Consider the following 13,003-nt stretch of genomic DNA (forward strand, 5'->3'; position numbering starts at 1 on the left):
TCCCCTCTTGCAATTAAAAGCCACTTGACAGTGGGGGGGGGAAGGAGGGGGAAGATATTTGACAGGTACATGTTGCCCACCTAAAACCTGCAGGTCACAAATTACTATGGGCAGCCACCGCAATGGCTTAACCATTTACCCTAGGGAATAATCCCTCACTTCGCCAATAAAATCCTTTTGTCCAGAGCACAGTTCTAAGACAAATAGAGTGAAGAAGTATTTTCACAAGTCACTGAGGTGACTCTCAGCACAACATTCCAGCTCTGCTCAGCAAACTGACCCTCCAGGGATAGCTGGAGAGAGACAGGCCGTATCTCAAATGAGAGAAAGCAAGCAAGCAAAGTGCAAGACATAAGAATGGAACGACAAGGTCCAACAAAACAAGGATAGAAGAAGAGAATAGAGGGAAAAGGAAGAAGGGAAAAAGATTTACAAGGTCAAGACTAAAAATGGTTATTATTTTGACCTGTACATTAAGAAAACAAAAGAGATTATTGTCATGAGGAAGAGTAAGGAAAAGAATAGTCTTGTGACAGAAAACTATTGAGGTTGTTGACATTAGTCGCACAACTTTAGAAACTACATCTTAATTTGAATGCAAATAAAATACATTAATGCTGAGCAGAGTTCTGAAGTGAAGGCACTATCAGATCAGAATGGCTGACAATATTTTTCTATTTGCTCTCAGCAATAGTATCACACATATTGTTTACACTTTCATGTCATCATTTATGCTGTAAACAGAGAAGAACATCCAAACCTACAAAAAAATTTTTTTTGACTCAAAGAACTCCTGAAGTGCAAGAATTTGGTCCCTTCTTAAAAAAGGTTCTCTCTTCACTTTTTGAGGAGACTATGAAGAACACAGGTTAGCAGGATCCTAGTCAGGACTGGTATTAGAAGACTATTGCAGATTAGTGTATGAAAACATGTTTGCTTTTGGGCAAAAGAAGTTTCATAGAGAAAACTATTCTGATTACAGGGAGAATACAAAAAATAAGGTTTACAGCTGTGAGTAGTTTAACTCCTAACTCCATGAACTCAGTAAGATATAAATGCAAAATATTGTGAAGAGATTTCTTGTTTATAAAAGGTTTCATAATTAAACACTATTATTTGCCACAATAGTCTAATCATTCATAAGCAATTATTACAACACTGTGAACTAATGCAATAGAAACTAACAAATAACTTAATGAACTGTTTTATATCTATTCTTCCTATAAAATATTGCACTTGTTATTAAACTAAAATAAAACCACCTCCAGTACAAACAGAAAATTCAGTATGCCAACAGAGCAAAGGAAAAAGCCAAACAAGATATAATTGCTATGCTTAAAGGTTGTTAAAACTCCTTGTATGTGCCTTTCAGTTAAAATGAAAAGTGTCAATTCATCCTAAAATTATCAATACCTGATTAAGAGACTCACTAAAGCAGACAGGCCTCTGATGAAGCTCTAAGATTTCTAGGGCTGCTAGAGAAACACGTGAAGTGTTTAGAGAAAAACAAACATACAAACAACAAAAAAAACCCCTTTGCAATGATTACACTAATGGTAATAAATTTTGACAGGTTTAAATGACAATTATTCTCCTTAATAACAGAAATTGCAAGAATTTAGAAATAAGCATTTGCACAGTCAGTACTGTTTCAGGAATAAAGTAGTACTTCTGTTTCAGCTACAGAGTTGTTACCTACTTCTATCCTTTCTTAAAAACTAGAGAGCTTCATTAACTTTGAAATGTGCACATGCATTGGAAATAATTTGTGTGAATCATATTAAGACTCAGTAAAATATTTGATTGTTACAGTGAGAAAAACAATACTTGTGGCTGTTAATGATTTTCTAGTCACAAGAGCCCTCTCCTACCACACACAGCACATACTATCCCTTTTAATCTTTTACAAAGTATTTCTGCTATCACTGTAGCCGCAATACTTATGGTCTAGTTGATTTTGTTGTAAGACACATTAGACATCTCATTCCTCAGTGAGTTTTGTTCTCGGACCTTTCATCAGTTTTGGGTTAACAAATAAGAAGGGAATTAATGAATACTTCAAACAACTTACTCATGAAATGGCTTTTCAAAGTTTCCATCCTGAATAACTTAAGTATATATTTAAGTTAACATCAGATATCTGAAAGTGTTTGAAAAGCAGGATCTGAACCAGAATTTCTTAGATTTTACAAAGGTAAAAGTAACTATTCTGAAGACAACCATTAGACAGTAGAGCTTGAAAAACATACGGAACAGGCCCAGAAAACAGATCTTTTTTTAACTAATGGCACCTAGTGTTGTCAAATGTGCTTCAGGGCTATACATTAACACAGGTATACGCAGCTACTTATGCTTAAAAACAAAAAGTATTGAAGGCTTACTATTATAAAACTAGAACACCTTTATCTACTTTTCTCTCACTTACAAAATTCACACAAGAGATCTTAAGAAACAAAATGCCACCTCTAACCTACAGTTTCCTTACCTGAAGTATAGACTATTAATAGAAGCAGAAATTACATATATGAATCCTTTACACTCCCAAAACTTTAGAAAGGTCTACCAACTGTTGTCTAGATAGTTGAGTCACTGTTGTCCTGTACTGCTGAATTTGCACCCAGCTGTGTAGAATTGCATTAAGTACTCCTTAACTGAGGTTCAATGTTCTGCACAGCTGTGCATGGTTATAGAGTACTAGGTGGTCAGGCCCTTTATTATTACAAGACTGCTGCAGACAGTGTTTTATACTTCAAAGCTTCTTAAGGGTCCTAAAACTGGGTAGGCTTTATGAAGTTTTAGGTATTAAGGTTTTGTTATAAACTTAAGTGTTGTATGTTGTTTTTGTGTTGTCTATTTACAATTCTTAGTTACAGGCACGTAATGTTTCTAGGTAAGAATTTCAGTTAGCTGTTAGAATAAAACTTAGCTATACAGCACTTTAGAGAAAACAAGAGTAAGTAAGATTTTTTGAAAGAGAGAAGTCCTGTTCTTGCTGTGGACTAGGTACAGAGTGTTTGTTTGTGTTTTTTTGTCACTTCCCTGTTAAAAAAAAGGAAGAAAATATATTTTGTATGAAAAAGTATCAATAGCTGTTGTGCTACACAATCTGGGTGGATATCTGTAAGTATTATAATCACAGCTTTCAACTCAGAGCAGATCTCAGAAATAATATTCAAGTAGTGAAAGAAATACTGAGGAGCTCTAAGTACACTCCCAGCTAATAACTACTTTAGCTAGTTCAAAGCTAACTTGAGTACTTTGATCACTGCAATACTGAAGTACTTCTGAACAACAGCTACTTATGTATAATAGTTACAAGAACAACACAGCAAACTTATGTTTCAATTTATATTTTATATGCTTTAGAACTTCTTCAAAAGAAATCTGAGGATCCGAGCTAGGAATCTAGGTTGCTTGGTGATGTTAAAATGGTTCTGATCAGTGTCCAAATTTGGTGATTTGATACCTAACTTCTTACTAGTAATTTAAGCTTTAAATTTTGAGGAAATATAATGGTTCTTGAAACATAGCTGATTGTTTTCTTACCTGAGTGTTAACTTCAAATGAAATTTAACTTGCAACTTCTAAGTTTATTTGCTCAACTCTTGTAGAGCATTACTTTGAATCAAGTTTTGTCACTTAGACCACACTACTTAGTGACAACAAACAGTTCTTACTTTCGGTATCAAATATACCTATGAACATTCAAACTCAAAAATGAAGAAGCCTTCCTGGTCACATAATCTTCAAACGTAATCCATGTCCCTGTACTGCACTTGAAGATTTTGTTGCTTATAAAGCATAGCAAGATTGTAGAATGTTAGTCTTATAAGAAGAGTAGTAAGTTAATGGGGGATTCTAGCTCAGATCTGAAATAGGTCAAGGAATTTGCAAAGATTAGCTCAAAAAAAAAACACCATGAAAAGGGAAGAAAGCCAATTATAAAGATTACTGGGATCCAGAATAAACTGTGATACGTTAAATACCAATACTAGTTTGGACAACTCGTTGGGTGCTAGGAAAAACAACAACTTACTGATTTTCTTTCTTGCCACAATTAAACTATCACAATCACCATTAAACTATCATATTGCTTTAGGAACTATGGTTTCTGGTTATTGTCTTCCCAGCTGAGATACAAAATGAAAATCCTGCTTGTTCTGTCTTTATCACACCACAGGAAGAGAGTTCTAAAAATATTCTTTGCAGTGGCTATGTTATTGAAACAAACTTTTCTAGGAAGAATCAGAATCTAATTCATGTGATTATGCTAAAAATTTTTTTCAAAAGTACTGCAAATCAGAAATTCAAACAGCTGTTCAAGCACATCAATTCAGAAAAATTAGATTCTCTTTGTTCCCTAAATGCAGCAAATGGACAACTAGTATTGTATCACTGGGTCTGGCTTTTTTTTGTTTATTTTTTTTTGTTTATTTTTGTTTAAAACTTGTATAAAACCCAAATGTACAGGATTGTTCCAGAAAGTGGCACAAACAGTAAGTATTTTTCATACTTTCTGCAACAACATGTTACTAGTTTAAAAAAACTTGTCTTTTGTTCACTGTAGTATATTAGCTCTTTACAGGATATTCAGGATAAAACTCTTCTGCAGCCCCAGAAAGAGGGGAAATGACCTGCATATGTGATAATGTACAACTGTTTAGAAGCTCCTAGCCAATGTTAACGCTGCAATATAATTATAGAATCCATTTTTTAAAACAGCTGTCTGTATATGTTCTTTTTCCCAAGATTTAGGGATAGGAGTTTGGAGTTTGCCCCAAACTTGATTCAAATATTTGCTCTAGACTTTTGTAGTCAGGTGGTCTCCTAAATAACGGCACACATCTTACCTTTTGTTCTATGATTTGTTCACAAGCATTCAGTATCTAAGGGGCTTTATAGTGCCCCCTTGTGGTGCTCAGCCCTGGAAAGAAATCTGGACCGTGAGAGCTCTGCCCATGCTGTCTCCGAGTGACCTCTTCAGCCAAGTGAGCATGATTACAGGATGGGCCACAGGGTAGAATTTTATTGACTTCAAAAACTAATTGTTATTGAGGTACAGCTGCCATGTTTCTTCTCTCTCTAAGATCCACGAAGAAATGGAAATCAAAGGGAAAATATAATTTTAGTGGGAACTTAAGAAGTGTGATTTAACTTTCTGTTAGTAACTAATGTATCTTAAGGTTTTTTCCACAAATGTTTGAGTTGTCAGATATAGAATTATTAATTATTAAATAAAAGAAATTTGAAGGTGGACTGGAAAAGTGCATGAAACTGAGTGAGCTTTGCAAGAAACAGAAGTTGGCATTAAGAATGTTTGCTACAGCTCAGCTATTAATATAGCACGATTATGAGTTCCAAAAATTGAAATAAATCAAGAGCTACAAATTAACTGACATTCTTAAAAATACGCTTGATTTTAAAATCATGTACTTCTATCTCAGTAGTGTTTACCATGATTCATTCTGCTCAGTGATTAAGATTTATCTGCTTGTTTAATGATTTGTGCAACACTTAAAGTTCAGAAAAGCTCAGTATCTCTTAATGTTTGTAGAATATGAAAGGGCTTTTTCTCTAGAATTTCTGTACACCTCATGATATTAGTAGCCTCTGAAATGAGCACAAAAATGATGAAAAAACTTATGAAAAATGTAAGCTCCACAGCTTGTACGTAACTTTCTACTGCAGTTAATGTTTTTGTGTATTTCCACAGCCCTACCACAGAAATAAAGGCTGATGCCTCTTTGCTCTGCTAGGTAAAATAACAGCAACAAGATGCTGAAGCATTACAACAGTGTATCTTTGCTGGTATCAACACTGCAACCTTGTTGGTGTTACCAAACTCATCTATGCAGTCTGTATTTCATAACAGAAATTAATGCTTTTTGATCTGTTTTGAACAGAATGGTACTTGTACCAGCAGCAAAAAATATAGGTGGGCTATTTGAGTGTGAGAGCATGAGTGAGGTTTTTTACCTTATTATGAAAGTAAATGTCTATTCACTATAGACTCTTATCATGGACATGCTTAATAGTAATTTTGTAATTCTTAGAAATGCTTCACGCCAACATGCTGCCTATTTTAAGATCAAGACCACAAAACACATTTTATAACTCAGTGAACTGAAGTATGTATTAAGGCATAATTGACTGATGATTGTAAAAACATTCAAGCCAACACAAAGTTTTTGTAACATATTGTGTTTTCATTTTAGTTAAAGCAGTATTGTCTACAGTTTGATTCTCAGTACATCAATAGTCTTATTAATGATTTAATGAATAGTACTCTATATTAAATCTTTTGCTTCTTGTTTTCTTAGGGATAACTTTCATAAGAAAGCTTGCAGTTCATGTTACAGAAGTATGGCTGTTTTCAAAGTCAAATCCTAGGAAAACTAATGTCCTTTGGGGCAATATGCAGCATACTGAATTCTTACCTGTAACTAAAAACAATTCTGTAGTTTGTCTTCTAGTTGCATTACCTATGGATACGAGTTGGCAAAGTAACTCTATTTCCCCGCATTGTCTGTTGGCAAACAGACGCACGAATGGGTGGGATTAATCTCACCTATTATAACCACGTAATAATTGTTTAATCAAAAGTAGTCCCCTCAGTTTCCTTCTGTTGTCAATGTGCCAACAAGGTGAAATAAATAGCTCTTGATAGATGCACTTCTCTCCAATGACTGCAGATAGTTTAGGATGGCTTGGTTAAGCTAAAGATGAAAAGATCTTACCATAGTAATTTTTTTTCCTTACCTATTGCTACTATTATTTTTACAACTCAAGAATATCAGTAACAATATATTATCCAACCCAACAGCAACAAAGTAATTACTGACAGTTAATAGCCTGTGCCAGTATCACAAATTTTGACAATGTACTGGCAGGCTGGAAAGTCGGGGGGGGGAAAAAAATCTGGGCGAGAAAGCACAGAAAGGAAGATCTTCTGGTTTTTGTAATTGTATGGCTTTTTCTACACTCGTTCCCCTTGCCTGCTTCATGGAGGTTTGAAAGAGAATGAACAACTGGAAGTATTTTGCATCCAGAACTATGCCAGGGTTGTAAGAATAAATAAAACCGCAGTGCAGTATATACTTTTTCATTTTCTGTTCCTCTTCTTGAAATGGATCTTTCTATTTTATGGAGAATGTTTCCATTTATCTCTTTCCCTCGACAGTATTCACAGTAGCTCCTCCTTGTAAAAACACCTATTTGTCATAGTTGCCCTATCAGGGGCCCTTGTTTTGGAAAACGCTTTAATATATTAATCAAGTTGCTGCTTCTAAGATTGGATTCTAAAATTGCTTTCTGTCATTATCTGAAGTTAGTGTTTTAAGATTTTTGCCACTTTTTAATGCCAATATAGACAATATTTACAAAAACTTTCAAAAGTGGTTCCATGTAAAACCACTGTCAATCATAAATAGGCTGTTGTAGCTTTGCATATGTAAGTCACTGGATATCTCCACATGCATATCAAGTCTAGCAAGGATGGCTGAAGAACAAATTAACATCACTTTTCGATTTAGTTTAATAAAAGAGTTGTGGATTCTATTGCTATGCAGAAAAAAAGCACTTTATAGCTCACGCCATATTAAGCTAAGCTTTATGATTTTTTTTCATGAATTCTAAAAGATAAACCTGATGCAGATTCATAATGAAATTCACTGATCTGTTGCTCTGAAGGCTCAGTGATATTAACTGCCTGGTTCAAATCACTTTCTCCATTCTTTTTCTCTATCTTTGCTGCTGTCCTACTTTCCTCAAAGACTGATGACTAATGCAATATGAAGATTTAAAGTACAGAAACTGATCTAGTAAAGTGCTTAAGCATGTAAGTAGTCTTAAGTATCTCAAAAAACTTGGTTTGATATGTGTTTAAGTCAAAGATCAATGTTTTGCTTTTTAGGATACTCTCAAATGTCAAATTCTAGATAGATCTGCATATTAAATGAGAAATTTAATTCACGCATGAAACGGAAAGACCATATATGGAATGAGAACTAGCATCTTAACTAACTATCACTATAGCGTATGCTTGCATGTTAGACTAGCGTGTAAGTTCAAAATACAACTTTGAAAATCAAATTCAAACGACTTTCAAATAGGCTATTGAAAGACACACAGATGACTAATGGTCCATGTCTCTAACAAATTTCCATTTAAAAGCATTGCTATGACCTAACAGTTACAGCGGGACAAAGCTGAATCCTTTTCTTGTGATTTTTTTCAGCAAATATTAAAAAATAGAATACCAAAACAACCATTAGTGAACTGACATGGCTGTCATACTGCTTGATGGGAGTCACAGTACAGGTGATTATGTTCCCATTTTGGGGGCATAAAGCTTCCTGACTGCAACTCTCACAATGAAATTCCATTATTTAGAGTATTCAGATGCAAGGCCTGTCTTGGCTTAGGAACTCAACTGGCCTCACTGTCGAGGAGAAGCTAAGCTTGAGCACATAACCAAGGTGTTGAGATACAACTTCTTCTGTTTTGTAGACAAAAACAACTGAACACACTTAAGCCTCTACAAATGATCTTCTGACTCTGTAAAAATTTCAGTTGCTCAATATTTAGCTTGTCTGGATGCATTTTCATTAGAAATTCAGATAAGGGTAAAGGCAATAATGTTCAACAATCACCAACATGAGTCTTTTGAGATATTTGCTACATTCTTCTGTTTCTTTATTGCTTTGGAATGAAAACACATAAAACGATTTTTCAAAAAAGCTGTGCTCTTTTAATCTTGTTGACAAAGATCTAATCTTTGCAAACTCATAGCTCTGTTTATTCTTTCTGTGCCCTTTTTTAAAGGCTGATCTCAAAGCATGAGTTCAGTTATGGTGCATATGAAGACACTGTTTAGTGATGGATATGAATTCGTAGGCTTGCATAGCCGCAAGGCTTATTATACAAGTGACTGTATCAGCAAGCAATCAGGACAACTTAATACAAAACAGTAGTAACTTCCGAATGTTAAAAGATTTTACAACAGAAGACATGAAGAAATTCAAGTGTTATAGGAAAGCAACTGTCACATTCATTTCAGTAAAAGCTGAAAACTTTTGAATAGTTATTTAGTCTTCAGACTAAAGAACCTTTACAAAAAGTTCTCAACAGGGAACTACAAATTCTTTACTGTCCAAATAGTAATTTGTGGAGGAAGATTTCTCTCAAGGATATCAGATACACTTAGTTGACCTTAAACAAGAATAAGTTCTGAGAAAATATTAAAACTAGAGGTATAGTTTACCTCTGGGCATTTCAAGCAATCATATTAGCATTAAAGTTCAGATCTGTGAAGCATAAATACTGTGTGTGCAGTGCTGGTTAACCTTAACTTCTACTAGTTTTAGCAAGAAAGGTAGGTAGTGGAAATTAGTATGAGTTCAACCTTCACTGGTACTGCAAACACATTTTTTGTAACTGTTTAAACACTTGTTAACCTAAAAAAAAAACTTTAGCAATGTTTTATAATCAGAATCATATGTACGTAATTTTCACTACAAAATATCAAAAGAGAAGTTCTGAAACACAGACATCTTTATGTCTTCTGGAAATGCCCTACACAAGAGGATATCTGCCTAGATTTAGAAAATGTTGTTATAACTTGGTATAGATGCCAAATTCCATTGATATGTGCTTGGAGAGACATTCTAATTAATTGACAGCAAAAACCAAATCTAAGCAAATCTAAGTCTGATGCATGCTCTTCAGAGGTAAACTGTTCCCTTAGATTAATGAGGTATCAGTCACATAAAATACTGTTAGAGTCATTTCTGTTTCTGCAGCATGGCCCTTGAATCAAGCAGGACTTCATTTCCTAAGCAGAAACCAATGGAATGTTGTAGAGAACTGAAAAGGTCAGAGTCTGTTAGTCCATGTGTTTTTTAACTACTGCTTGACCTACAGTTCTTACAAGACCAACTACCAAAATGCTTCTATACTGTACCTCTAATCAGGCCCACTGAGGTATCTTTCCTTAGGTATCTTTGACAATCAGAATATGATGAGATCTAGTGTCTGTGAGGTTTGTTGAAAGGCATGCGCTTACCTGACATCAGGGTCTGGGTTGCCAGAAACTCTGCACTCCAACAATACTTTGGTTCCTTCAGCAACTTCCTGGCTGCGGAGCTTCTGAGTGAATCGAGGTGCTGAAGACTGATTCTTGCCTATGTTGATGAAAGGTTGGCAAAGGACTGTTTCACTCTGCTGAGTGATGCTTTTCTTTTCAGAAAAGTGTTGTTCTGCATTGAGATGAGCTCCAGGTAATTTTGCCTCAGGCTCAGTCTGCTGAGATAGTGTGTCAAAATCCTGGTTCACTGAGGTACTTATCATAGTTGATTGTTTCTTCTTAGGAGACAGGTATCCACTGTCTGGAGAAGAAGAGTCTCCATCAGGACTTCGGCCTCTTGCCTTTGCTGCTTCTCTAAATATAGATGACAGTTCCTCAATGAATGTGGCAGCTTTGTCACACAGCTTGTTCCTGAAAGGAGCTTCTCCCTGGGATGCTGATTTGGATTTTGGGCTTGTCTTCAACACACTTGGACCAGATCTCTCTGAATGTTTCAGACTTCGAATAAAGCTGGGACTAGCAGTTAGTAAAGGTGAGGTGCTTGCTTGCTTCCTGGAGACTGTAACAAAACCAGCTGTTGTTTGAGGTGAAGTGGACAACTCCTTTTGATTTTCTGGGAGAACGTGAGCTGCAGCAGATGAAGTCAGACCACTTGCTTGAGGCCTCCGTAAAGCATCTTGCTTGTGCAGTTTGGTCTCCCTGAAACAAGCATTTTCTGATGGTCTAGAGAGAGGGGTGTTGAAATAATGAGTGAATTCTGGTGCTGCATTCTGATCTTCCTTCACAGAACTGGCAATGGCTTTCCAAGCTATGTCAAGGCTCTTGCATATCTCCTCCTGGGTGAGGAAGGCAGAGAGTTCATTTGAAACTTCCCCATCCTGTACGTCTGATAGGGAACCACAGAAAAAGTCATGTGAGGAAGAAGTTTCTGACAAATTTTCAGGGTATCCCTCACTGGTGCCTCTCTCTGCACAGTAAGCCTCCTTTCGCATTAAAGAAAGAGGTAATGCCTGGCCACAGCTTCTGTCTTGCATGCTGGAAGACACAAATACAATTCTTTAAACTTGTCAATAAATATTATATAAATAAATATTATATAAATAAATATAATAAATAAATATTATGTCTCAATTCTCATAAACTGGACACAAAACAGGGAGATGAGCAGAGGCCTAGCAGTGTATGGAATACTTACTGTGAACTTTGGTTTCCATTTAGAAAGGGTCAGAGCTGCAAGTCATCTGGGTGGAAATGAGAACTCTTAGTGTGCATCATTTAGACCTAGAAAGACATCCTTTCTCTGGCTAGCACAAGCTCAGTTCTGCTTGACTGATCTGAGTGATTTATTACTTCACATCTCTGCTATTACTTTGCTTTTTCTGTGTTTTAGGCTTATAACGATTTGGAGAATATATTTACATTTCTCTCTCTAGCATTGCTTTCCAGATTATTAGATACTAAACTACTGAATTCTAAGAGGAAAATACCGTGCTAGTTGAAACCGTTATGAGAATCAACATGCTTCTTAAGTGCCAAGGATGTTCAAACTAAAATTCCCAAGTTATCCTTTCTGATAAATGTTGACAATGTATTTCACAATATTTTGGTTTTTATGTTCATGTTTTTAACTTTTTTTGTTACCTTTAAATATGATTTAGTAGCATTCTTCTAAACACTGATGAGTAGAATATCAAACTACCATGTGCTAAATGTACAACATGGAAGAAATAGATTTCATGATGTATGTATCATCCTGCACCACCTGAGTGTACAATGCAAATTTGTACCACTATCATAAGGTCCAGAAGCATACGTGTGTCCTCCAGCTTCTCTTCACTTAATTTTAAAATGAGGATGCGAGTTCTCTGCTGCTGTAAAGCCAGCAAGAAACAAGACATCAGGGAAAGCTCTCTTGTCCCAAGGATGTCTGAAAGTCCATCCTGTCTTGTGGTCTTAAAAGTAACTGCTGCTGCTGTAAAGCATTTATTTAAAGTTGAACATCAATGTTTTCAATTATCCTTGGCAAATATATATTACAATATTACAATATTATTAAGTTATTCAGTTATTACAATAACTTCTACGAGATTCATTCTGCACAAGGAGATTTTTAAAAACAATATATTTTTCACTTAATATTCCAAAATATTTCTTCAGTGATAGATGGCTTAACATTTACGAGCTGCACTCAGACGTATTTTACATCAGTTTGTGCAAGTTCCAATTAACTTCAGTCACTTCACTGGGGCTTACCCAGCTTGTAGCCATCAACTGACAGATAAATGAGTTGAATTTTTGGCATAGCATATGCATTTCTTGATATCTTTATACGCCTTGCCAACAGATCACAACGCATCACAGAGAAATATAAGAGAAAGAGAAGTATAAGGAAACCAAAATGCTCTAGGATACGAAACATTTTTATAGAATACACTGATAGGCTTAGGCTTTGCTATGATTACATATTTATTTCCTTTTATCTGTGTTTACAGGGCAACAAATCTAGCAACCAAGCCAATGCATTGTCAACAAAATCTTAAAAAGTATATACAGTAGAACTGACTATCACAGAACAGCTTTAGAGAATGAATCTGAGAAGCCAAGCAAACAGTTGGTCTAGAGGCTCAGCTGTTAGGCTATGAACTGGATGAATGCCAGGGAAAAAAAGGGTTAAACTTAGAGAGTTTCTATCTTCAGAATGTTAGTTATTTTTCAAAACTTATATTCAAATAAACAAAGATGCTAGTTCATTATTTAGATAAATCTGTTGTAAATATTAGTGCTTCAATTGATACCTTTATTCCAATCTGATTCATATTGGTTCCTAGCTTGTTCACTTCTCAAAGTGCTATATTCTATATTCAGAAAAACTTTGTTGATTTCTACCTTGTGCTCTTCTGCTGTTTCAGTGTGTTCTGG

At 35.4% G+C, this 13,003-nt stretch overlaps 1 protein-coding gene across 4 annotated transcripts in view; it reads right to left on the reverse strand.

Moving 5' to 3' along the window:
- PALLD (palladin, cytoskeletal associated protein) overlaps positions 1-13,003 on the reverse strand; it is a 211,623-nt gene that overhangs the window by 197,364 nt on the left and 1,256 nt on the right. The window contains exons 1-2 of one of the 4 annotated variants that reach the window (XM_085319861.1): positions 11,280-11,295; positions 10,064-11,119 (exon numbers count right to left, since the gene is read on the reverse strand). In XM_085319861.1, the coding sequence (XP_085175987.1) occupies positions 10,064-11,118 (1,055 nt within the window). In that variant the 5' untranslated portion in view covers position 11,119; positions 11,280-11,295. Of the gene's footprint in view, positions 1-10,063; positions 11,120-11,279; positions 11,326-13,003 lie in introns of those variants that run through there. The other 3 variants (XM_085319863.1, XM_085319864.1, XM_085319862.1) reach the window with 3 other exon arrangements.

The sequence above is a fragment of the Rhea americana genome, unplaced genomic scaffold, assembly GCF_003343005.1.
Source record: "Rhea americana isolate MKP2758 unplaced genomic scaffold, rheAme1 scaffold_60, whole genome shotgun sequence".
Taxonomy (NCBI): Eukaryota; Metazoa; Chordata; class Aves; order Rheiformes; family Rheidae; genus Rhea; species Rhea americana.